General features: G+C 34.7%; 1 protein-coding gene across 2 annotated transcripts in view; it reads left to right on the forward strand.

The window, feature by feature from the left end:
• The window catches only part of LOC140161143 (probable phosphorylase b kinase regulatory subunit alpha), a 59,646-nt gene extending 38,791 nt beyond the window's left edge, over positions 1 to 20,855 (forward strand). The window contains exons 22-26 of one of the 2 annotated variants that reach the window (XM_072184575.1): positions 4,168 to 4,188; positions 10,927 to 11,024; positions 11,531 to 11,734; positions 18,329 to 18,586; positions 19,552 to 20,855. In XM_072184575.1, the coding sequence (XP_072040676.1) occupies positions 4,168 to 4,188; positions 10,927 to 11,024; positions 11,531 to 11,734; positions 18,329 to 18,586; positions 19,552 to 19,704 (734 nt within the window). In that variant the 3' untranslated portion in view covers positions 19,705 to 20,855. The remainder of the gene's footprint in view (positions 1 to 4,167; positions 4,189 to 10,926; positions 11,025 to 11,530; positions 11,735 to 18,328; positions 18,587 to 19,551) is intronic. The other variant, XM_072184574.1, reaches the window with a different exon arrangement.
• Positions 20,856 to 27,435: the final 6,580 nt, after the last annotated feature.

Here is a 27,435-nt window from a genome sequence, read left to right on the forward strand (position 1 = left end):
TAATGCTGGTTTTATACTTTCTGCCGCATGCCACTGAGCGGTGTGATGCTGCATCATTCCACTTGCCTTTTTTTACAAGCGGTATGACTCTGAAAGCCAATGTTACCGCTCTGTGCTTATTGACCAAAAATTGTATCCTGTTCTCGTACATTGGAGCGGCACCGCTCTTGAGTTGAATTGTCAACTACAAGCGATTTGCTGCTTTGTGCAAAGTGGTGGAGTTCTTGATATATTGGCTTGCTGCTAGTCACCGGTAGCTGGTGCGATTAAGCAGTGAAACAAAATCATCAAAATTTCAAGCAGCAGGAAAATGTAAAACCAGCATAACAATTGATTTGGGCCTCCGTGGTGAAATAAAGCTTCCTAGCAAGTGAAAGAAAATCGCTAGTGATCTTGAGTAAGAATACCTACCCAGCCCCTAGTCCAAATTATAAGCAACAGAGTAACTCAAACAGATCATTTTTCCCACATGACATACAACCGGCTAACCCCCTGCCATTTATGTGTTTATTTGTTCAGGTCAGTTGTCTGGAGTTGATTTAATGTACTAAATATCTTTCAGTTATTAGTAAATGTGATGTGATCTGTCTGTGATGTGCATAATACCATCATGATTTTTCAATTAAATATGTTTTACCAACAACATCAGCAATAAACACATCTCATGAAATCATTAGTACTCTTGGGTTTTTCATTACATTTGCAAGGTGGAGATACTAGCAGCTTGTTGTTTGAAATATTGCAGAGCGTTAGTAAGTTTCTTTGTCACAATTGTTCTCACATTCAACCACAAGAGTAAATCAATCAAAGTTGTGTTTGTGCTGTGATTGTAATATCAGTGAAATTATCATACAAATTAGGATATGTGCTAAACCCAGAGATTTCATTGTGTCCAGCAAGAAAATGATTACAACATTATTTTGCCATGATATTAACTGCAGGAAGTGATAATTTTTCTGATGGTCTTTGAAGTATGAATAATTTTGCATATAATTATCTTTAATATAAATCTTAATAATATTCATAGATACTTCACTAACTACCATAAGGGAGAGACTTAACACGACACGTGAGTCACCACATGTGTAAAATCACTCTGGCACTTCTTACATGTATATGATTTGAATTTGATTTCAGTTACGTTATGATTTTGATCAATATTTTATTTTAATTATTTCTCTGCGATCAGTTTGTCAAAGCTGAAGTCATTATTTAAGTATACCACATGTCTACTTCATTCATGTTATTGTTTTGTTTGCATTTGTCCTTGCGTACATGCTATTTGTATAAGTCGTCACTGGGCGGGAAAAACCTCATGTACTTTTGGCCCTTGAGCATGGACTTTATATTGAAGGGTTTGCTTCATCCATATTCAAGGGCCAAATGTACATACGAGGTTTTTCCCGCCCAGTGACGAAGTGCTTTTTGTATTTTCCGACTATCGATACTTACGACAATCGATTACAGCACTACGCATATGTACACACAAGAAACAACACTAAGCTAACACAGCACATGCTGAACTTGAAAGCTAGTGCCGCTGACTGGAGGTAGATATATAGACTAAAGCGTGCGAGCATCGTGCATAAGGATTCTTCATCCATACTTTAACATAACTTCAGAATGCATTCTGAGCAAAATACAATGCACCCCAATTTGTCCTTTATGCCTGAACAAAGATGGCAGTGAGTTCAGATTCTCTATTATTATTTCTGTGGTACAATCACACACACCAGAATCTACTTGCTTACTTGTCCATTTTAGTTTTGAAATGATAGTGCGACTGCACAAACTGATACAGCTATATGAAATACAAACTTTCTTATAACTATATGCTCTGGGTTAAGTTGCATATATACATCTGTAGTTAGCCATAAGTGCCTTCAATTCTTTCTTCATAGACAGCAAACATTCTACTTCCATACTTCAACATAACTTCAGAATACCATTCACACCCTATCTGTTAAGGTTAGGGTTAGTATTACGATTAGGATTTAGGTTTATGATTAGGGTTTATGGTTAGTGTCAGTGGTATTAAGGTGTGAATGGTATACCTAATTATTCCTTGTAATTAGCCAAAACTCAGTTTGGTTGGGATTGATCCAACCTGAAAATAGAGAGAGAGAGAGAAATAGAGATGTAACTGTTCAGATACAGTGAAAGTGAATGATTTTGACCCCTTATTTGCCACATTTTTTGGAACATTTTTTCTTTTCTTTACTTTGAAAGTGTTTGCAGATTTATTTTGCTAGTTTATTTTGCTAGTTTTGTATTCAAAGTAGACCCACCCCCATTGGGGGAGAGTGGAATAATACATATGTACATACAGTTAATGACTAGATATAAAGCATAACTATGCACTCACTGACTAGGTACAAGATTTTCTTCAGGTAGCAGTATCTTGGTTTTAGTGGTATGATAGAATATGATATTATGTTTCTGTTACGGTCTTTGCAAGGCACAGTGTAGTTTGGATATAGTTTGGCTTCTTAACAGGTGTTTTGCCATTGTTAGTGCCAGAAGCAGTGGCAAATTCCAACAAAACTTTTCTGCAGCAACAAAGGGTCTGTGGCTCGTCAAAAGGGCCCATGGCTTGTCAAGCTCCTCACAAGTTTTCTCCGCAGCCATTAATAGCTAGTACCATATTATTTATTATTATTTTCTTTCTTTTTCACATTGTACATGTTTTTGCTGAAATATTGCGTATAAAAAAAGCTATTCATTTGAGTGGGAAATTGCAATATAGAACTGAAAATTGCATTTGAAAAACCCTGGCCTTCCCTTCCCTTTGATCACTGATCCTTCTATGATCAGTTGGAAAAAAAACATTGGTGTAATTACTGTCATGGTATCCACAAATTATACAACATTGTTAATTTTGGATACTAGCAACAACTCGGTAAGGAGTTCTTCATCATAAAACATTGAGGACCATTGGATTACTATTTTCCTAAAATAAAAGTTGTTATTATGTGTATGTTCTACAATATCATGTAAACATATTTCTTAGCAAACACGATAAACAATCAAGATATAAACAAACTTGTACATGCATAAACAATGTGCTATTCCAGTTAAAATCCATGCTCCCCTATGGAAGACACAAGTTTAATCTTCCACACAGGGAGTGTGTATTTCAAATGGAGTTACCTGAATGGGTGACATCATTTGAAATCTACATAACCTGTGTGGCAGATGAAGGTCATATCTTCCATTGGGGGTGTATGGATTTTAACTGAAATTCATGGAACTGGAGCTCATTTTTTATCCATGTACAAGTTCTTTATATCTTGATTGTTTATTGTGTTTGCTGCGAAATATTTTCCATATGGATTTCAACTGGAATAGCCTAATATAGCCAAGACATGGCTAAATAGCAGGTATTTTGTGGAATGTGCAGCTTATCTAATATTATGCAATGTATGTATGTAACATTCTTATTCTGATCCATTTTTCAAACTGTATACTTACTATTTGCCTTGAAGCTGTCAAATAGGCCTCTGCCATTAATATGCCACAGCAAGCATGGGAAAATAACTGTAGATGATATGTTATGCAATAGCCTGATTTCTGCAATAGCCTGATCTACAGATTATTGGTCTTTTGGTGACATTGCATTGGGTTGTTGCACTTGAAATTCACACCCTCAGTCGATTTTTTACTTGAAACCAAATTCAGCATTTTGAATTAGTTTATCCAACCATTTTCATCCATAAAAGTGAAAATTGTAGATTTTTGCAATTCGCAATAATTTTTTGCAATAATTTTATGCCATTGTGTCAAATTCAAGTGAATTTCATACAATTGCACCAATTTTCATCTTGAATTTAACATACTACCTAAAAAACTATGTCCAGCTGGATTGAACATAATGTGCAGCTGGAAGTGAAATAGCAGAGAAGTTGTCAGCAGGGGGTGTGTGGATTTTAAATGGAACAACCCAATGTGAAGGGAATTACAAGAATGATGTCATGTATGGAATATATCACAATCCCTCAAGGAATCGATAGCATCCTTGACGATATTACTAACACCTGTTGCGTCACCCCAACCCTACCTGTACACTGGTCCATAATCTGACTAAATTTTCCCCTACCTATTTCTATCCTTTTCTCTTGTTTCTATTGTTGCAATGCTTCCATTGGATTTGACTGTGTAATATCACAGCGCAATCATCACATCACAAATGTAAGTTGACTGACTCCTGCACAACCAGCATTAATAAATGTTGTAACTTACTTTGTCTGCTTGGATTTTATGTGGCTAATATTTATATTAACAACTATTTGTGGACTTGATGTGCTGATATTATCATAAAGTTTTTTAATTTTGCACCCACTGATGGATTTAAATATAATATCATTTCCCTAGATGTGAGCTGCTGTGACAAAATGATAATGATGAAAAATGTTCTATACAAAATCTTTGTGTGCTGTGAAATACCAAATCACATCTAACGTATTCGACCTAAAAGGTGCCATTACAGAAATTTTTGAGTGACAGCTGTCTTGAGCACACCCTTTTCAATGCACTTGTACAACTTACTATAAATGCCACCTAATGTGTTAAAATGCCTACTAAACTTCCTTAGGATTAAGATGATTTTGACTTCAGAATCGAATACAGTGTATTTTGAATGTGTGTATTATTCCCATTTGTGACTTTCCTTACATAATTTTAATAAGTAACCCTGAAATTGACATACTTAAGCACCCAGGGGATTAATTATTTAGGTTGAATACAGTAGCTCAAGCATTTGTTACTGCTGCTGTATTTGTTTTATGGTATGAGTGCAAATTGCAGAAATTCTTGTAGACTATCAAATATATCAGAATTTCAATATTCCTCAAAGTTTCTAAACATGCGTAAAGACGAACATTTAGCATGATGATAAATATGCGAAACTATAAGCAACACTTGTACGAGAGATTAGCAAATGATTGACATGACTGTAACGCTTCATAAATGGCTGACATTTCAACAAAATGACTGTTTTTGTTTACATTTTGAATTTGAACTCAAATTTTGCGGAGCAAATGAAATTGCGCTGGGAACAGAAAATTTTGCGGCACGTTGTGGGATTTCATGCTGTGAAAATCATTGGACCCTGACCATAAATCACTGCACCTTCAGTGTTTAGTTACACAAAATGATATTTGATAACACACGTTTTGTGAATGCATATGTGCACTAATAAATTTATAATAAAATGTATATTATTAATATACACCTACACTTCTTGCACATTGTGTGTTTCACTGAATGTTGTGATGAGGTTTTGATCATTGCATTGGGAATAGTACCTGCAGAAACTAAATTTGTTTCTCATGCTATGATTATTATACCACTCAATTAGACTTATTCCACCAGCCGTCTACACTGCGCATGTACTGTGTTATGCTTCGTAGTGACGACTGATTATCTTACAGTTCAAATTGTGGCGGACCTATGCTTGCAACTTTGGTTAATGTGCCATAGCTCGACTGGCTAGCGGCGCCTGCGTACCGCGCCGTGTGTACTGCGCCGTTGTGACAAGATCACGCTCTGAATTTCTAAAAACAACAAACTCGGGTCTTGTATACAACTGCGCAGTCTCTGTGAAAATTTGCAACCTGCTTAATATTCATGTGCAACCAGAATCTGGTTGCAAAGGTCCATCAATTTTTTTCCACGTAGTTTTCTCAGTCGTCAATCCAGAAAGTTGACGAATGAGGGCAGCAGTCTATATGGAAAGTGCTGTACCTTTGGAAAGTAGGTGATGTGGAGTGCAATGTAAGATAAATGTAAGATAAAGCTATTATATGAATTTTCAAAATTAAATTTACAATATTCTACCTTACAGAATATTAAAAAACATTGTATACTGCTTTATTTTGGACTGGACTGGCATTTTGCAGCTTGAAATGGGCCATTCCATTTAAAATCCATACCACCCCTGTGGAAGATTTAGCTAAAGTCTTCCAAAGAGGGAGTATGCGTTTTGAATAGAATAGACAATTGGGTAACTTCATTTGAAATAATCACTCCAGGTGTGGAAGTTACATTGTGTATAGGTAAAACCATAATACAGGGGAGTATGGGTTTCAAAATGATTAACTCTGACTAGTTACATTTGAAAAACATACTCCCCCTGTGGAAGATATTTCCAAAATCTTCCGCAGGGGGAGTATGGATTTCAACTGGAATAGCCCAATATCTGATAGTTTGGTATTGAATTATGGGAGTTGGTCCATACAGAAGGAGGTGGATGGGTTTAATTTACTCCACTTATATGGACTTTCACAGATCAACAACAATAAAAACTTCACAATTGTGTGAAGCCTGCTTAAAAATGGTTGATTAATCTAGAGAATACCCTGAAACTATTTGTTTGATGAAATATTGACAACATATGAAATAAATTGAAAGGTTATGTCTGTCTCTGGGATCACATTCCTATTGAATTTGAATGCTATTCCTTCTGCTTGGCCATAATCAAAATTGACACAAAAACTTCAGCTTATACACTGCAGGGGTTAATTACGACATGTAGTAAATATTCTGGCATATTTGGGGAATAGTGTAGTTTGGTATTAATAGATCTCTGAATAACCCTTTAATATAATCTGGGTCATCAAAGATCAGTGACATGTTTTTTGAAATGATATCTAGACATATTATGTATTTTTTCGTAGCCTGGAGATATGATGAATTGATTAAATTGCTCTCGGGTGAATAAATGCACTGGAATGTACCTGGATTTGATTTTGTGTGTGACAGATTCAGAAACTCATTGTGTATTTTTTAATGTTAATTATATATGACACAAATCAAGTCCCATTGTCGGTACTTTTCAAATAATTGGCATTATGAATTGATGTAATCTTTGAGTATGATTGAGTGAAACATAAATGCCATACCTTTAATAATAATGTATGTCTGTGTGTGTAATTAGCGGTAGGTTTTTTGATGTATCAATGAACAATGAACATTTTGATTAGACCAGGGTCCAATTTGCGGCAACTATACTAGAAATTTCAATTGAATGAAGACAGCTTTCAACAGCTTTACATGATCCAACCACGATCATATATTGCATATTTCAAACTACAACTTGAGCGCAACCTTGGATACAATAATTTAAAAACTAACCAATCACATGTGCATTGGCATGATTAGATTCACTTCACCATTACACACGCACACGTTGGTGCATATCTCGCGAAAAATCATCACACTACATGTATTCAGGCTGTGTTTATTCATTTGAAATTTCTAGTATAATTTTCAACCTTCAAAGTTTGCAGAAGCATTGATCAAATTGTAGAGGCTTTCCTTCCTGTTGTTGTTATGCTTCCACCGTGAGGCATACTGTTTTTGCACTGTCCTTCCGTGCTTCCGTCCGTCCGGATGCTGTATCTCGGGCATGGATGGGCGGATTGACTTCAGATTTTCAGGATAGGTTGGTCATGGTCAAAAACTCTGACTACAAAGGTCAATCTGAGGTCAAATTACAAAACTGTCGTATGGGCATGAAACTTGGTGGGTACAGTCAAAATTCAGAGCCAAATTTTTGGAAGGTCATTTTGGGGTCATCCAGGGTCACCAAGGGGTCATCTGAGGTCAAATTACTAAAAATTATTGTATGGGCTTGAAACTTGGTGGGTACAGTCAACATTTAGAGCCAAATTTTTGGAAGGTCATTTCGGGGTCATTCAGGGTCACCAAGGGGTCATCTGAGGTCAAATTAATAAAATTGGTCATATGGGCTTGAAACTTAGTGGGTACAGTCAACATTTAGAGCCAAATTTTTTGAAGGTCATTCTGGGGTCATCTTGGTCACCAAGGGGTCATCTGAGGTCAAATTAATAAAATTGGTCGTATGGGCTTGAAACTTGGTGGGTACAGTCAACATTTAGAGCCAAATTTTTGGAAGGTCATTTTGGGGTCATCTGGGGTCACCAAGGGGTCATCTTAGGTCACATTGATAAAATTGGTTTTATGTGCTTGTGGGTACAGTCAAATTTTTGGAAGGTCATTTCAGGGTCATCCGGAGTCACTAAGGGGTCATTGCAAGGTCATTTGGGGGTCATCCGGGTGGAGGCGTCCCATTTGACGCCTTGCATCGAAAACTGTGATGTTTCTAGTTATTAATATTATTTATTATTATTATTATTATTATTATTATTATTATTATTATTATTATTATTGTTATTATTATTATTATTATTATTATTATTACACATTACATCGTAGTAGCTCAAAATGACAAAATAAGCAAGATTCCATATCCCTATATTTATTGGCCTCAACTCAAGTCTTATGCCATCCCATTCACCTAAAACAAATGAAACACATACCGTGCTAAAAAAAAGTAACATGTGGGTTCTTGCCCAGACTACATGTATAAAATCAATGTCGGCAGCACTATTGTGTTCAGTACTGCATTAGTGCACTGTTTATATAGGCATGTGGGTATAACTGTAGAAGACCTTCTGCACCCTGTGATTAAAGTTAGGGTTAAGTTTGGGTATGTAGCTATTATATAATTATTCCATTTGTGTTACTTAACTAGAGCCATGACTGGAATTAGGAATAGTCATTTGTTTATATATTATTTTGCCTGAAAAAAATCAGCAGTTGTCTTTATTCATCAGTATTTATCCTGATAGAGCTTGCAAATAGTAATATTAATAGGTTTGATTGCCTGATCAGCCGCTGCAGATTGCCAGATCAGCCGCTGCAAATTGCTTGTTCAGCTGCTGCAGTATTTTTTCATTTCGGCAAAAAAAGTGCTTTTTGTTAATATTTGTTGTAGATTATAAAATTATACAATACTGCAAGTTTTTTCCCTAATAATATAAGTGACATACCAGTAAGCTCTGCTTAATTATGATATGCAACAAACAGGCCTGTATGTAGGATTTTTTTGCGGGGGGGGGGGGCTGCTTTTGAAAATGTGGACTCTTTTCCAGGGGGGTGCAATTTTGTGAAAAGTGGACTTCTTCCCAAAATGTGGACCATTTTTAACCAAAAAACGTGTAAAAAAGTTTGTTAGGGACTTTTTTATACTTTTGCAAATTTGGGCACCCCCGCCGTACAGGCCTGGCAACATATGAAATAATACTTTGTCATCAAATGCTTTCTGGTTTCAAGTCATTTAGTGCATGTAGTTAGCATACAATAGCATAAAATATTCTCAATGAGGTGATGGTATCCCAGGCCCGATCTCAGCAAACACAGAAATGTTTTTGAAATGTAAAACATAATATAAATGTGTTTTGGTTTGGACAAACGTTTATTAATTTATTTTATATGTTGGGTTATATAAAGGTCATGTCAATGTATGTAAAACGTTTTATGCAACAACTTTTAAATTTTATTGTAAAATATAGTTTAGCAAACATTTAAATTGCAAAGTATTTTGCTAACATTTTTTCTCAAAAACATTATTGAATGTTTTATTACACCCGAAATTTAAACAATTTATGTAATGTAAAACGTTTTGTGTTTGCTGGTGTGTGGTGTGAGGAGGGGGGTAAACATGTTGCAGTAGGGTGTACAGGGTGTATCAAAATGATTGCTACCCATCAGCTTTGTTGTCTAATGAAACACATGCTTTTTCCACATTCAACATTAGATCCTGGTGAAATTACGAGAGTTTTATGACCTTTTATAACATAAATCTGCAAATAAGGTGGATGTTTTACTACATTTTGATGTGGCTTTCTTGGCCATGCTCACTGGTTACTGGTGGGTACCAATCATTTTGATACACCCTGTACATTTTATTAATATAAACATAATCCACTTTCCTACACTATAATAGACTTCTCCTCTTCTTGGCCATTTGACAACCAATTGTATTTATTTTTGCAATGTATTTAATTTTACAATGGATTATTTTTACAGTGGATTATTTTTACAGTGTATTTATTTTTACAGTAATTTGACTGCTCAGTGCCAGAAGTAGATAAGTGCAATAGCTGCCATGTGAATATTTGGCAATTTACACACAGTATATTGTACTCATCTACACATGGTAGCGTCACATGGCGGCTATTGCACTTACCCATATCTGGCATTGAGAAATTCATTTATATATACAGTGTATTTATTTTTTATTTGACAGTGTATTTATTTTTACAGTCTAATTATTGTTACAGTATATTTATTTCTACATTTTATTTATTTTACAGTGTATTTAATTTAGTAAAAAAAGTTGTACATATGTATCCTAAGCTATTTCCCTCTGATTAAAAATCTGTCATAATCCCTCTAACTTGATACACCCTGTATGAGTACATTTCATGTACTCCCATGTATGAAATTGAGTCCTTCACACAAAATATCACACCCCATGGATGCGTGAGATCACTGGACGTATACCATGTTATGCTACTAATTGTTAAAACAATTTGTAGATGATGGTGTGACTGAGAGAATAAAAGTATTGTTTTGAGACCCATCCATGTCTGTATCATCTGATATAACACACGAGATAGCATTATTTTAAGTGGAACAAGGAGGCGGCACGCCAAGTTGTTTCACACAAAAATGATGCTATCTTCCATGTTATATCAGGCGATGGAGACATGGGTGGATCTCAAAACAATACTTTATTCTCATTCTTAAACATCACCTGTAAAATCATGTTTGCATGTAATTTACTCTTTATTTTATCAAGTTCAACCGGTTACTCCCATGTATGAAATGGACAAATCCATTGAGTCCTTCACACAAAATATCACACCCCATCACTGGGCGTATACCATGTTATGCGCAACTCAAACGATACACACCCAAATTTGCTCTATTGTCTCATATAACGCAGGCAAGAACCAGTAACAACTGTTTATAAGAATATTCATTGAATTGTTTTTTCTTACTCATTTGTACTCTTCCAGTGAATGAATGGAGATGATTTGTTTTATTTTCTTGATACAGCAAGTAATGCATCAGCTTTAATGGAAAGGCAGTTATCCATAGTCAGTCATAGGAAGTCTAAGGTGTTTGGTGTTGATGAGTTGCAGCAGCAGGTGTCAGTAAGTATTTTGTCATGTTGAATCTATTCTGTCGATCAGTGTGTTGTCATAACTTGGCTATTCTTTGGCTATTCCTTAACCTCTCTCTGACTCTGGAGTGAAATATTTCCGTTGGGGTGAATGGGAAAGCTAACAGAATGTGAAACAGCAGCCTAATCTTTTCATGAAGTTGTTAAATATTGTCCAGTCTGATAGTCTCTCAATTCTTGCTCAAGAAACTGTTATATCCACTGTGTCAAACTGGAAGAATGACTCCAAAAGTTGTAATTTTCCTTCACACTGCAAAGTTTCACTCTAGGTCCAGGAAGTAAGAGTGATAGATGGATGCAGCAATCATTCACCAACATATACCAATAGTATACCCCAGATATAAAGCAGGAAATTGAACAATATGCAAGTTCAACAAAATTAGCATTATGCAATATAAAACATACAAAACAGCACAATAAAAACATGAAATTAGTAGATCACATACTAATAGATTTTAATATCTACAATTATCACAGGGTCTATCCAGTCGAGGTTCCAGCAAGCCTGGAAGCAGAGCAACAAGTAGACGTATGACACTCAGCGAGGTCATCCTAGATGATGAAAATGCTGATGACTATGAGGACCGTGCAGGACAATGGCTGCGTAGAAGAAGGCTAGATGGCGCTCTCAACAGAGCACCATCTGATTTTTATACCAAAGTGTGGAAAGTACTTGAAAGGGTAGGTGATGTTAGAATATTTTTTGTTACCCTGATAAGGCAGACTGTTTTTGAGTTGTTGCTTTTGTATATACATGTACACTCCTCAAAGTAATTAAAGGATCAAAAAATTGCATCCAGATTATCTTGACCATATTTGTACCTAATCGAAATATCTTTTTATATTATGTGGCCATGTCCATGCTCTACTAAACACTGTAAAAAGTCTTGTCATGACTGTTTCATCTGGCACTTAAAACATCTTGAAAGATAATGTTTTTAAAAAATATTGAATGAAATTTTTTGATCCTTTAATTACTTTGAGGAGTGTATATACCTTAGTTGCTATTGTAAAGCACTTTGGTTATCGCTTGCCAAGGCATGAAATGGCGCTACAGAAATTCAGATTGTTATGTTACGTCCTGTTATGAAAAAAGTTGAGAATATTATGAATAGTGAAGTTGATGTTGAAAATGTTTTAAACTCATTCATTATGAGTTATGTTGCAAATGCTTTGAGCCTTTTTAGTCCAGGAGCAAGATCTCACAGGAGGCCTAAATAAGGACTTGGTTCATCCCCCACTACATACAAGGTTTGACACCATAGGTAGTTAGTATGGACCCTCTAGATCACTGCTAGGTAGGTAGTGGAATCAAATTGTGGTATCACTTTTTTTTTTACAGGTCATTTTATGTATGGACGTATAATCGCATAAAATCACCAAAAATAGGACAAAATTAAGGGGTAGGGGAGATATAAATTCCCATAACTCAACTTTTACTCGTGATTTTGAATTCATTTTGGTATCAATATGTAGCTAAATGATTTTCCTAACTTTCTAGTATTATTTTTAAACAAAAACTGGTTTCATTTGAGCATATTTGGAAGTATAGTCCATAAATGAGTGGTAATCTGATTTTTTAAACCATATGTGTAAAGTTTGACATTGGCCTCAAATCTCACAACTATACCACTTTATATTTTCAAAATTGATTCAGTTTCCATTTTTAATTTTTAATTTAAATTTTAATGTTTAATTTAGTTTTTAATGTTAAGCATATCAAGGGAAACATTATTGTAACAGTTCCAATCATTATAATACGTATGAGAGTTCGTTGGGGTGTCTGTGGGGACGAGGTGTGTGTGTGTGTGTGTGGGGGGGGGGGGGTGCTGGGGGTAAATAGGGTTTGTGGGGGGGGGAGGGGATGAATGTGTGTGTACATGTCTTAATATGTCACTTCACTGCACCAACTTCCATTTACATAATCCGTTAAGTTTCCATTGATGTGAATATTTATGTGTAGGACGTGAGTAACCACTGGGAAAAAGACAGAAAATGTTAAAAAAACCAAAAAACCCAACAAAAACTGATGTTGATTTCCCTCGTATATCAGCATAACATAGAAAAATATTAAGGGGTAGGGGAAAATAAATCATCAGAACTCAATATTTGACTCATGATATTGACTTCATCTTGGTATTAATTCTATTCAATTCAATTTAATATGTATATCTAATTGATTGTTCTAACTTTTTTGTATTATTTTAAAGCAAAGAAACCATTAGTTGTCAGGTAGATACACAGAAACTGTGAGAAAAGGGTGACGTTTTCTATGTCTAACAGCGTAAATATGACAATATTAAGGGGTAGGGGAAATATAAACTGCCATAACTCAACTTTTACTCATGAAAATGAATTCATCTTGGTATCAAAATGTATCTAAGTGATTGTTCTAACTTTCTAGTATCATTTTAAAGCAAAGCAACCATTAGTTGTCAGACAGATATACAGAAACTGTGAGGAAAAGGTAACTTTTCTATGTCTAACAGCGTGAAGATGACAATATTACGGGGTAGGGGAAATATAAACTGCCATAACTCAACTTTTACTCATGAAAATGAATTCATCTTGGTATCAAAATATATCCAAGTGATTGTTCTAACTTTCTAGTATTATCTTAAAGCAAAGCGACCATTATTTGTCAGGCAGATATACAGAAACTGTGAGGAAAAGGTAAATTTTCTATGTCTAACAGCGTAAAATGACAAATTTAAGGGGGTAGGGGAAATTTATAACTGCCATAACTCAACTTTTACTCATGAAAATGAATTCATCTTGGTATCAAAATGTATCTGATTGGCTGTTCTAACTTTCTATAAACAAAGCGACCATTAGTTGTCAGGTAGATACACAGAAACTGTCAGAAGAAGTCATTTTCTATATCTAGCAGCGTAATAGACCGTTCACAAACACTTGTAAGGGGAGGTGCCTGATGCAAAAAAATTTCATCATAAAATATTCTTTCGACCCCCCCCTTACAGACCTCAAAAATTGTAGGGCCCCCTTTTTGACATGAAAATTATGGGTCAACCCCATAGAATATCATACATTTTATGTCTATCTACCGGACAACTAATGGCTTAATTGCTTTTAAAATAATACTAGAAGGTTAGAACTATCAAATAGCTCCATATTGATACCAAAATGAATTTATTTTCATCAGTAAAACTTGAGTTTGGGTGATTTGTATGTCCCCTTACCCCTTAATATTGTCATATTTTACGCTGTTAGACATTGAATATTAACATTTTCATACATTTTATGTCTATCTACGGACAACTAATGGCTTAATTGCTTTTAAAATAATACTAGAAGGTTAGAACTATCAAATAGCTACATATTGATACCAAAATGAATTCATTTTCATCAGTAAAACTTGAGTTTGGGTGATTTGTATGTCCCCTTACCCCTTAATATTGTCATATTGTACGCTGTTAGACATTGAATATTAACATTTTCATACATTTTATGTCTATCTACCGGACAACTAATGGCTTAATTGCTTTTAAAATAATACTAGAAGGTTAGAACTATCAAATAGCTACATATTGATACCAAAATGAATTCATTTTCATCAGTAAAACTTGAGTTTGGGTGATTTGTATGTCCCCTTACCCCTTAATATTGTCATATTTTACGCTGTTAGACATTGGATATTATCATTTTCATACATTTTATGTCTACCTACCGGACAACTAATGGCTGAATTGCTTTTAAAATAATACTAGAAGGTTAGAACTATCAAATAGCTACATATTGATACCAAAATGAATTCATTTTCATCAGTAAAACTTGAGTTTGGGTGATTTGTATGTCCCCTTACCCCTTAATATTGTCATATTTTACGCTGTTAGACATTGAATATTAACATTTTCATACATTTTATGTCTATCTACCGAACAACTAATGAATTTTAAGTTGCTTTTAAAATAATACTAGAAAGTTAGAACTATCAAATAGCTACATATTGATACCAAAATTAATTCATTTTCATCAGTAAAACTTGAGTTTTGGTGATTTGTATGTCCCATACCCCATAATATTGTCATATTTTATGTTGTTAGACATTGAATATTAACATTTTCATGCATTTTATGTTTATTTACCGGACAACTAATGGCTTAATTGCTTTTAAAATAATACTAGAAAGTTAGAACTATCAAATAGCTACATATTGATACCAAAATGAATTCATTGTCATCAGTAAAACTTGAGTTTGGGTGATTTGTATGTCCCCTTACCCTTAATATTGTCATATTTTATGCTGTTAGACATTGAATATTAACATTTTCATGCATTTTATGTCTATTTACCGGACAACTAATGGCTTAATTGCTTTTAAAATAATACTAGAAAGTTAGAACTATCAAATAGCTACATATTGATACCAAAATGAATTCATTTTCATCAGTAAAACTTGAGTTTGGGTGATTTGTATGTCCCCTTACCCCTTAATATTGTCATATTTTACGCTGCTAGACATTGAATATTAACATTTTCATACATTTTATGTCTATCTACCGGACAACTAATGGCTTAATTGCTTTTAAAATAATACTAGAAAGTTAGAACTATCAAATAGCTACATATTGATACCAAAATGAATTCATTTTCATCAGTAAAACTTGAGTTTTGGTGATTTGTATGTCCCCTACCCCTTAATATTGTCATATTTTACGCTGTTAGACATTGAATATTAACATTTTTCTCATATTGTATGTTTAACTACCTGATAACTAATGGTTTAATTGTTTTTAAAATAATGCCAGAAAATGAGAACAATCAAATAGCTACATATTGATACCAAAATGGAATTCATTTTCGTCAGTGAAACCTGTGTTTTGGTGATTTGTATGTCCCCTTACCCCTTAATATTGTCATTTTTTACGCTGTTAGACATTGAATATTAACATGTTCGTACATTTTATGTCTATCTACCTCACAACTAATGGTTTAATTGCTTTTAAATAATACTAGAAAGTTAGAACTAACAATTAACTACATATTGTTACCAAAATGAATTCATTTTCATCAGTAAAACTTGAGTTTTGGTGATTTGAATGTCCCCTACACCTTAATATTGTCATATTTTACGGTACTACACATAAAAAATTGACATTTTTTTAACATTTTATGTCTTTCCAGCTAACAATTAATGGTTATTTTGCTTTAAAAGATTACAACAACCAAAAAGCTATATATTACTGCCAAAATGAATGAATTATAATGAATAAATGTCGAGTTACGTTGGTTTGTACGTCCCCTAACCTTTAATATTGTCAAATTTTACGCTGTTACACATTGGAAAATTAACTTTTTATCATATTTTATGTCTATCTTATGGTTTTTCTGTTAAAAATAATACTGGAAAGTTAGAACAATCAATTAGCTACATGTTGATACCAACATGAATTCATTATTATGAGTAAAGGTTGAGTTATGGTGGTTTTTATTTCCCCTACCCCTTAATAATGCCATATTTGACATGGTTATACATAGAAAAGTAACCTTTTCTCACATTTTATGGCTATCTACCTGACAATTAATGTTTGCTTTGCTTTAAAATAATACTAACACGTTTGAACAATCAATTAGCTACATATTAATTCCAAAATGAATTCATTATCATGAGTTGAAGTTGAGTTATGATGGTTTATATTTCCCCTACCCTTAATATTGTTACACACGCTGCTACATGTGGAAAAGTAACTATTTTTTTACATTTTCAGTCTATTTTCCTGACAAACAGCGGTTGATCTCACCCCACACATATAAATATTCAAAATATTACATGAATGGCAACTTAACAAACAAATTTTGTTAATAGAACTTACATTGTTCAGCCGAGTGACATATTCAAGTTAAAACATGTAAAACACCCCAACCCTGAACCCTATACACACCCCGCACCCACCCCACATACCCACACACACCTACCCCAAACCCACACAACACAAACCAACATGCAAGCAAACATGCACATACATAAATATTTGAACCAGAACATCAAAGTTTGCCTAGATATGCTTGATATTAAAAACAAAATTAAAAAAGGAAACTTAATTAATTTTGAAAATAGAAATTGGCACAATAGTAAAATTTGAAGCCAATGTCACAAAAACACCCACCCTGCGCATTGTTGTGAAAAATCTGATTTTTCACTAGTGTATGGACTGGCCACTTCCAATCATGATCAAATGAAACCTAGGTTTGCTTTCAAATAATACTAGGCAGTTAGAACAATCAATTAGCTACATATTCATACCAAAATAAATTCATTATTATGAGTAAAAGTTGAGTTATGAGAATTTATATCTCCCCTACCCCTTAATTTTGTCCTATTTTTGGTGATTTTATGCGATTATACTTCCACACATAAAATGACCTGTAAAAAAAAAGTGATACCACAATTTGAGTCCACTACCTACCTAGCAGTGATCTAGAGGGTCCATACTAACTACCTATGGTGTCAAACCTTGTATGTAGTGGGGGATGAACGAAGTCATTTTTTTGAGGTTGCTGCTCCTGTACTATTTGAGGTTTTGCTTATGATTGCATTGTTACCTATTTAATCTTGATTACATAGGCAAAGACATTTCTTTCACAAGCCTTGCAATAGTTTACAATGTCAATTGTAGGCTTGTATTCCGAAATCAGGACTACATGTAAATACCTTTACCTTATCAAGATTGAAAGGTGACAATTTATAAAATCTCTAAAACCTCAACATATATGTGAATGTATGCTTCTGTGTAGGTTTAGATATCATCACCCTGGTATGATAATTGCCCAACTCATTTTTTGTAGTTTTGATAAAAAGTACAAAATATTGTTCAAGCATGCATATAAACATATTTATTCACCAATTTTTAGACAAGAACAAATGAAAATGAGACAAATTAAAAGTTATTATCAGAAATTATTAGGGTTTTTACATAACTTTTACATGTGACTTTCAGGGACTTTGGCGTTTAACTTTGGCAAAAATCATAGCAAAATCTTCAAACAAACAGCTACCTAGGCATAAATTCTGGTGTTAAAATGCTTTACTCACCATTCATCACCTGTCAAAATTGCCTGACTCACCCCAAAATCTCCTTTATGATTGGTCAAATGTCAATAGCATTATTACAGCAGGTGCACATGCTAACAGAGACATGATTTTGACAAAAAGCTCAATTCGGCTGGAAAAATGAGGCAATTATTGTAGCAGAGTGACGATAGGCCTTTATAGCAACTATTTCAATAATATTCTGTAATTCTCTTCTTATACAGTGTCAGGGCCTCAGCATTGATGGTCACCTCCTGTCGCAGAATCTAACCCGAGAGATGACACCTCATGAATTCAAATTTGCCTTACGTGTTGAGTCAGTACTGAATCTCATCCCCCAGCCAGAATACCGGCAATTAATGGTGGAAGCTCTTATGGTGCTGTCCCTGGTTGTGGAGAATGACTGGCTGAAGAATCTTGGTGGGACAATCAGGGTGGACAGGCTAGTCATTGATGCAAATGAGATATTCCTTGTTGATCAGGTTAGTGTATAAACTTATATATGTGTCATTGGCCCCTGAACATGTTTAATGCAAAACCTCCTATGTAACCAGTTGGCAGTTTTGTTTTAAACATGTTCAGGGGCCACAAACACATAAAAGGATTTTCCTGCCCAACAACGACTGAAAAGAATTGTTGACAACTAGAAGGCCCAAGGAAGAAGAAATGTCATCCTTGACCATGAACCTCGGACCCCTGGTTATCTACACCAGCGGTCTTTACCATCTGAGCTATCAATGAAGCCAATGGCATCAAAGTGTTATAGTGTATTCCAATTGAATGAATGCAGCTTTCAACAGCTGTACTCGATCCAACCACGATCGTATATCGCGTATTTCAAACTACATCGCGAACGCACGACCTTGGATACAGTGCTAACCAATCACAAGTGCGTTGGCATGGTTGGATTCACTTCCGCGTTACTCACGCACAGTCGCACACGCTAGCGTACATCTCAAAGTGTACGCAAGAAATCGTCACGCTATTGAAAGCTGCGTTCATTCAATTGGAATTCCCACTATAAATAGGCCCACGGCTCCAAATCATATCTCTTCACGCTTCTCTAGCAACAAGCATTAAGGAGAAATAATATTTTGTCAATTCTAGTGAATTAATTAGAGAAAACATGAGGATTAAGACTTATTACTCGAGATTAACAGTATGCATGCAATGTATACTCCAGAAGTGTTTGTTTCTAGGAGAAATACAGTAGCATTTGTGTTGTTTTTATCCTTACCAGTTCAGTGTGTGTGTCGCAAAGCTACCAGTGAATATGGATTGTGTGTGGAGCAGAAAATGACAGCGAAGAACTAAAAGGTCTGATAGTTGCATATGCTGCAACAATTGGCATTGTAATATAAACACTGGTTGACAAGAGTGTGCAGTACTGTGCACAGTTTATTGCATTTGTATATGATGTTCTTTTATTTCAATATCTTGTATACAGGGTCTTTGTGAGGGTGATGCAACTCTGTGCTGTACTAGTAAAGAACCCAACTTTTACCGTCCATACCCACTCCGATGCGGTGGCATTGCAGGTGTGTGTCTACATTTCTACGACAGCGCGCGAGCGGTCGTTACGGCACCATGGCGTATCTAGCAAAGTCTGTTGCCCAGACTCTAAACTTCTACAACGAGTTCCAGAAAGATGCAGAGGTAGATTGTCGGGTCAGTTAGGACCCAACAGAAGAAGAAAAAAATGATATTGACTACAATTTTTTTACTTGAACATAGCAGGTATGTGTCCGCCTAATCATGGAGAGTTCCTTGTTACCCATTATATTTTACATTAGTTTAAAAGGTTTGACATTTCAAAATATAATATGTCCTGATTTTTACCTTCACGTAAGCCTACTCAGAATTAGCCTAGTATGTAGTCTACTCGATCCTCCGCTAGCTTGACTTCCTCGCATCCAAGCCTGTTTCCCGTTGCCCAAGTTTGCGTTACCCATCCGACACCACGTGGAGGTTTGGGTTGAGTTGCCCGCGAACATATACTATGCCAGCTCTGCGGGCCTTGCCGGACTCATAAAGTCTACTCGTATACCACCTTTTTTAAACCATTATTTTTGCTGTCTTTCACAAACCCTGCCCAATTGAAAACTGTCACCTCCAGAGAACCATGTACCAGAGAAAAAAGGGTCTACTGGCTTTGGATCAGCTAGTGAACTACACACCAGTAAAATGACCATGATGTTATCTCATTAAAACATATAATGTGTATGCAGGTGCCACCATATCTGCAGTACCACTAGACCCAGTCATCAATCTTGTATGCACATGATTGTGATGAAACATAGATATTCATGGGACAATTCAGCTAATTATGCATTCATCCATTCAAATCCAACTTCAGTAGACACTTTTTTCTCGGGCTGTGCGGTCAAAGGAGAGGGAGTTCATTTGGATTGACAGAATCAGCCTGGACGTAATAGAAAATATTAACTTTCAAAGGGCCTAAATCGAAGTAGTTGAAGTAGGCTACATAGTATGATGACAGGGATTATACAGCTTATAGATTATAGTTGCAAATCCCTGAATGAAGTCTCAACAATAGGCTAATTTTATGTGTGCTTACAAGAAGTATAAGCATATGTTGTACTCTACAGGATCTTTGATCAGGGTGATAACAGTAAATAGTAGATGGTAATTACAGGTGCTGAAGTTGCAATATCTTCTTTTTAAACAACAATATTATGGTTATATATCAATTATTCACGCTGTTGTTAAGCCCATGGGCACTACTGGCCAAATTATCAGCATTATAAGAACTATTTTGATTGGTTACAAAGAGATATCTTCTCTATATCATGTGCTGACTGAACCAATCAGAGATGCGGTAAGAATAGCCAGTGGGCTGAAGGGAATTAAGCTTAAAATGGCTCAGAGGCTTTATTTTAATCGGTGACTCAGATGATCATGTAATTTGCTAATCGGGGGCCCTGTAAGAAAGACAGTAGTGCCCATAGGATTAATATGTGATGGTAAAAGTTAAAATTATGTCAGTAATTGTAGCAATTGCAAGTCAGGTTTAGAATTTTGGCTCAATAAATCAATTTTTATGCAGACTATTTAAATACAATTGTATGAATCAAAGTTGATTCTTGTGAAGTTTCAAAAAAATCGAAACAGTTGTAAATACTTTGCAAGAATCAAATGATTAGGCTATTCTGGATGAAATTCATACCTATGGGAGACATGACCTTTATCTCCCACACAGGGGGTAGATCCCAAATGGCATCACCCTTTCAGGTAACCCCATTTAAAACTCACACTCCCTGTGTGGGAGATTAAAGCCATATCTTGCATAGGAGTGTATGGAATTTAACTGGAATAGCCCATTTATTCTCGCATTGTGGGACAAAACTGTAGCCATGCAATTAACCTGTCGCATGGCACCATGATGGGATCTATTTCTTAACATAGGCCATGTATGATACAGCAATGATTGTGTATCAGGCACATGGAAGTGCAGGTATCTACAAAGTAACTAAAACTGTATTGGGGCCCAGGGCAGGCTTCATCATCATTTGTCTCAGGATTGGTCTGAGATATGGGCTTAACTAATGTTTGAATGTATCATGGATAATGTAGTACTTATATACCTCCACAACAACTGTTGAATACCTCAATTGTGCAATAAAGAGGCAGATGATGTAAATGTATGAAAAATTACATCGAGGATAAAGACAGTCTGTGTTGGTGTCTTTCCTGATTGGCAACTACTTGAGTATTTCAATTGTGCCAATGGAGTAACTGAGCAAAGAGATGTCCTATAAGGCCAGCTCTTAAGTGTATACCTGGATGCATATGTATTGTATGTGAAAAAGGTGGTGACAACCATTGGTTGTAAAGTTGATTGAAATGCAACCAAAATTACTTAGGATTTGAATACTAGAGTAAATGCTATGCCCTTTGAAATCCATACACCCTTATAGAAGACATTGCCTTAATCTCCCACATGGGAGGGGTGTAGATTTCAAATGGAGTCACCCATTCAGGTAACTCAATTTGAAGTTTACACCCCCTGTGTAGGGAGATCAAGGTCATGTCTTGCATAGGGGGTGTATGGATTTCAACTGGAATAGCCCAATACAGCAGACTGACTAAAAATTGTTTGTTGCTGAATTAATTAATGCAAAAATAAGCTGTTTATTATTTGATTTCATATAATATCACTGAGATGTTCCTAACTAGTCCGAGGTGCTCTGACGATAACACTCCGATCGCCATGCAATCTAGGCCAGTGGGACAACAGAACCGCTACGTGAACGAACTAGTTCCTAGCATGTATTTTAATGAGGAGTGTTAAGCCTAGTTTAGAAGGGAGTCAACAATTACAAAATTTTATACAAAGAATTGTTTTCATTAACCTCTGTTTTGTATACCATGAACAATATGATGTCAAATTTGTAGTACATGGGAGACTCTTACTTACAAAGCTCAGTTTAGATGTCTTGCAGGAAACATGCAAGGAAGAAATTAAATTGATGTACAATGCAACTATCTGATTTGAATATTTAAGGTCCTTCCTTATAAGCACCCAACATGTATGGACTCTCCATCAGTAAGAATTTCAAATGATTGAACACAGTGTGTTATTTTAGATGCGTGCATACTTTCATGCGTGAAGTATGTGTTCTGTAACCTCCCTGTAGGCGCATTGTCATGGTTGAGTTCATTTGAAATTCTTACCATAGGAGCTTCATTTAAGGTCACTAGGATTACAGGTTTGATTTTTTTTTCTTTCATTGCTTATTTTGTTTGAAAATAGAAATAAAAAACACCAAAAAAAAATTTCCCAAAACTTTGTGTACACTATTTCAATCCATGTGCATGACAATAATGGTGAAATTCAATGTAGCGTAACATATAGCATTCCTATGCCCTCAATTTTACTTACTACTTACATCAGTGACACAATCTGGTCCATTGTGCCCAAAGGCAGCAAATTTGAAATTGATATAAAGGCAAAAATATGGAGCAAACAATTAATAAAATACATCAGAAAATACACATCACAAAATTTCAGATTTTAAGAACCAATTATGCTAGATCTTTGCTGTTTTCAGTTTATGATAGCTTAGTATATATTTGTATAAAGTAATAACCATAGTGACTCAGTTTTCAAAAATGCCTCCTTTGACCTCCATGGAGCAGATTGTGTCACAAATGAATATGTGCTATTTGCCTTGGTAGTTTACTATGATCATACCATATTTTTTAATTATTACATTTGCTGATGAGTGGTGTATAAAGTAAGTTCTCTACCACATATATAGCAATCCTATGTGCCAGTATCATACAATGTACATATTATGTAAATAAGATGCAATAAGATGTTTTAAGTGTAAAAAGTGTGAAAAAGACATTGCATACTCTTCAGTTGTGTGTTTCATTTTCCCTATAGTTTATTCAATGTTTTTGTGTGAAGATTCCTAAATGTAAGTATGGAAGCATTCTAAATGGGCTTTAACAATCCACACATTTTATGAAATCAGTTGAAATTTTACTGAAAAATATAGGCCAAAATTTATTTTCGGATAAAAATTCACAGAAACATGCAATTTTCACCAATTGGCTACACATGTCAGAAAATCACTATTCAATTTGTAATTCCTTTCTAATCTCTTTCCTACTCATATCTATTGTGAAATATGAAGAAAATGAAATCACAAGATTACACCAAGAAAGGGGCGTAGCCAGGGGGAGCCAGGGTAGCAAACTTCCCCCACAGAAATTTGTCAGGGAGAAATTGGGGATGGCAAAGAGTAAAGTGTCCTTTAAATGGCTAAAAATGGAAAAAAAATTGACAAGTGGGGACGTAAATTTGACTTTGCCCCCTCACACTAAAATCCTGACAATGCTACTGCACCAAGACTTGAACCAGCAACTTATGGATGATAGATCTGAAGAAAACCTTACATATAATAAATGAATCCGGGTGAATGAGGTGATTCAATTATTTCTTATAGTCCAGGAACATGAGTGTAGATCAAAATCTTACCGTATGGATTAAAAAAAAAAAGAAGTCCTTGTGGTCGCAGATTGCCTGAAGCTAGCTTTGTAGACAATATTTGAAATCACAGGTGTGTGAAATTATGCAACTTTGTTAATGTCATTAGATAGCTAATACTTTGCAATTAGATATATTGCAGATTTTTGGTCATTGCTTGTAAACCCCAAAATAGACATACATGTAGTATGAACCTTGATAGCAGTTTGTATGATGAAATACTAGTGTGATAATCAGGTTGTTTGATTTGTAGAAAGGTCTGATGATCTGGCCCATACAATGGCAAATCTGGAACATAACTATGGAAAGTTTGTAAAGATTAAGTACAAAGGAAAGTTCAAGGTTGCACACAATAATAAATTTATATCAATTGTCAATAAATCCTGATAATCATGTGGCTGATTACATCCATTTTCATTCCAAATAGTAAATCTTAACGAGATCTATTATATAGTCTAGCCTGGTTTATGATTGATTTAGGTAAAGATATTTATCAAATTTGAACTTTTGATTGATTTCTGTCGCATTGAAACCACAATAGTTGGGAAACAATCGGGTGACTGCGACCCTAGCCCCAGTGCAGTTTTCTTTCAAATAGAAAATTGAAAAATAGAAAAATTGGTTGTTTTGGCCCACAAAAGACCTCAATAACTTGTCCATTATTAGACTTGGAAGTCTCAGCTGGCATTTGGTATGGTTGGATCTGCACGTCACAAACAGAGAAAATCAGTCAGTAACTTCAAGGGGCCATCTGTGTGAGATATGCGACCTTTTTCTCATATTGAGGTAAATGAGCCATAAAATTCAAAATATACATATATTAACAAATTTTGCACGTAACACACGTAGGCATGAAAGTGCTAGATATCATCTATTTCTTGAATTCTTAACTTGAAATAATATTCAAATTGCTACAATGTATCATGTTTCCCTAATTATGTATCTATATAACTGGACATTGTGTTTCTTGGGTTGATATTCAAAATCAATAGTGTGCCAGATAAAAGACAATGGACTATTCCAGTTGAAATATATACACTCTGTATTGAAGACATGACCTTAATCTCCCACTCAGGGAGTGTCAATTTTAAATGGAGTCCCCTCATTTAAGCGCTTCAGACTCAGTATTATACGCACAATATTGTATGTACAAGATGCACGTTATGTAATCGATTGCCATTCTATTTCCAGTAATGTTTAAGTTCTAACGAATGTTTGATGACGAAATATCGATAATATGTTACATACAATATCTAGCAGAAAAATATTATCGATTTTACGTCATCAAACATTCGTTAGAACTTAAACATTACTGGAAATAGAATGGCAATAGATTAAATAACGTACATATTGTACATACAATATTGTACGTACAATAAAAAGTCTGTATACTGCTTTAGGGAACCCTATTCACACTCCCTGTGTGAGATATTAAGGTCATGTCTTCCATTACATAGGGGTGAATTGATGCCAACTGGACCAATCTTCTTATTAGCACAATACAGCCATAGATGGAGTAATTATAGGTTTTCTCAGTTAATTTAACACATTTTTCGTTATATTTAATATCCCGTTAAGTTTGAATTCGTCCTTAAAATTTGGAAGTGTCTATTTGTAAACTTAAATTTCGTCTTTGGTCAAATAAATTCATATTTTGATCAAAAAGATTTATATAATGTTCATTTGATTTCGGCCCTAGAGCGCATTGAAATCGTCTCACCTGCTGCATGGACAGTACTTGCACAAATATAATTCGTCTTTGTTCATTAAGTTTCATGCTTTGATCAAAGCAATTCGTCCTCCATAATGCATTGTAGGCCTTCATTAATTACATCTTAGATTTCAACCACTGGTATTGAGTTTCCCCTAGTGTTATTCGATTCAGGAAATGAATTTCAATTCAATTCAGATTCAGATTCACCTTATATATAAATTCATTTTGATGCAATTTCAATTCAGTCTTCTCTACTTTAAATCACTTTGAGTCAATTCCAATTCAATGCATTGAAATTAACTGCTAACCAATTTCAATTCCAATTCACAGTATTTGAATTCAATTCCAATTCACAGCATTTGAATTCAATTCATATTCAAATTCAATTCTTATTACCAACACTGATATATTTTACCGGGCATTTGGCTAAAAGCAGTTCAGGGAGAAAGTTCAATGTAACTAATAAGCTGACAATACAGGTGAAATGGTAGAATCAAATGCATGTTGTATGCATTTTCGATTCAATGAATTGAATTGAAATGAACAAAAAATACATTTCGATTCAATGCATTGAATTGAAATGAAAGAACAAAAACATTGAATTAAATGAATTTAATTGAATTCAAATAAAAAAACCATTTCGATTCACTTCACTGAATTTTATTTTATTTTATTTTTATTTTATTTTATTAACCCCTACATTGGACAAAATTTAAATACATTTGGATGAAATTAAATGAACATTGTATGAATATGTTTGATCAAAATATGAATTTATTTAACCAAAGACGAAATTTAAGTTTACAAATAGACACTTCAAAATTTTATGGACGAATTCAAACTTAACGAGATATTAAATATAACGAAAAATGTGTTAAATTAACTGAGAAAACCTATATTACCTTGACATGTATAATCATGTAAAATAAAAAAGAAACCAAGGTCAATATTTTTGTCTCCCGATTATAAAAACATATTGACCATTCTGTTTTTACTTTATGTTTGTATTTTATGATATGATTGTCAGTGTCGAGGCTATTTGATGAGAAACTATTCTTTAATAACATCACACACTTAAAGATATTTGATGAAAAGTTTTGTATTATGAACCAAAGGTGATGTCAACAATAGGGATATCACCAATAGCTGATTTAGGCTCTTGCATTGCACCGTAAATTGTTGTAAAGCAACTCATCTTTTGGAAAGCAAGTTATGTCCCTGGGGTTATGGCCCAATGTTATTTGTGGAAGTGTATTCATAATAGTGGGTACATGCATCCATTCTTATGTTATTAACGTGTATGATACGTGAATCATGATTCTGTAAATATAAATGTGTTGTGTCAGGGACTGGAGAAATGAAGGACTACATTCAATAACAATTTAATGATATATAAGAAGATTTTGACCGCACTTCATCAATCAAAAACATGAGTTTGCATATACTGTCAACCTGTTTTTGAGGGTCTATCATTTTGAAGCAACTAACAAAAGGTAAAACTAGTATTTTTGAGAGAGCTACCAACTCATAAAAATGTGATCCTGCATTTCCCAGTTCCTGCATTAATTATGTACCTAGTCAAAACCGCACAAAAATGTTTT

Source organism: Amphiura filiformis, chromosome 9 (genome assembly GCF_039555335.1).
Source record: "Amphiura filiformis chromosome 9, Afil_fr2py, whole genome shotgun sequence".
Taxonomy (NCBI): Eukaryota; Metazoa; Echinodermata; class Ophiuroidea; order Amphilepidida; family Amphiuridae; genus Amphiura; species Amphiura filiformis.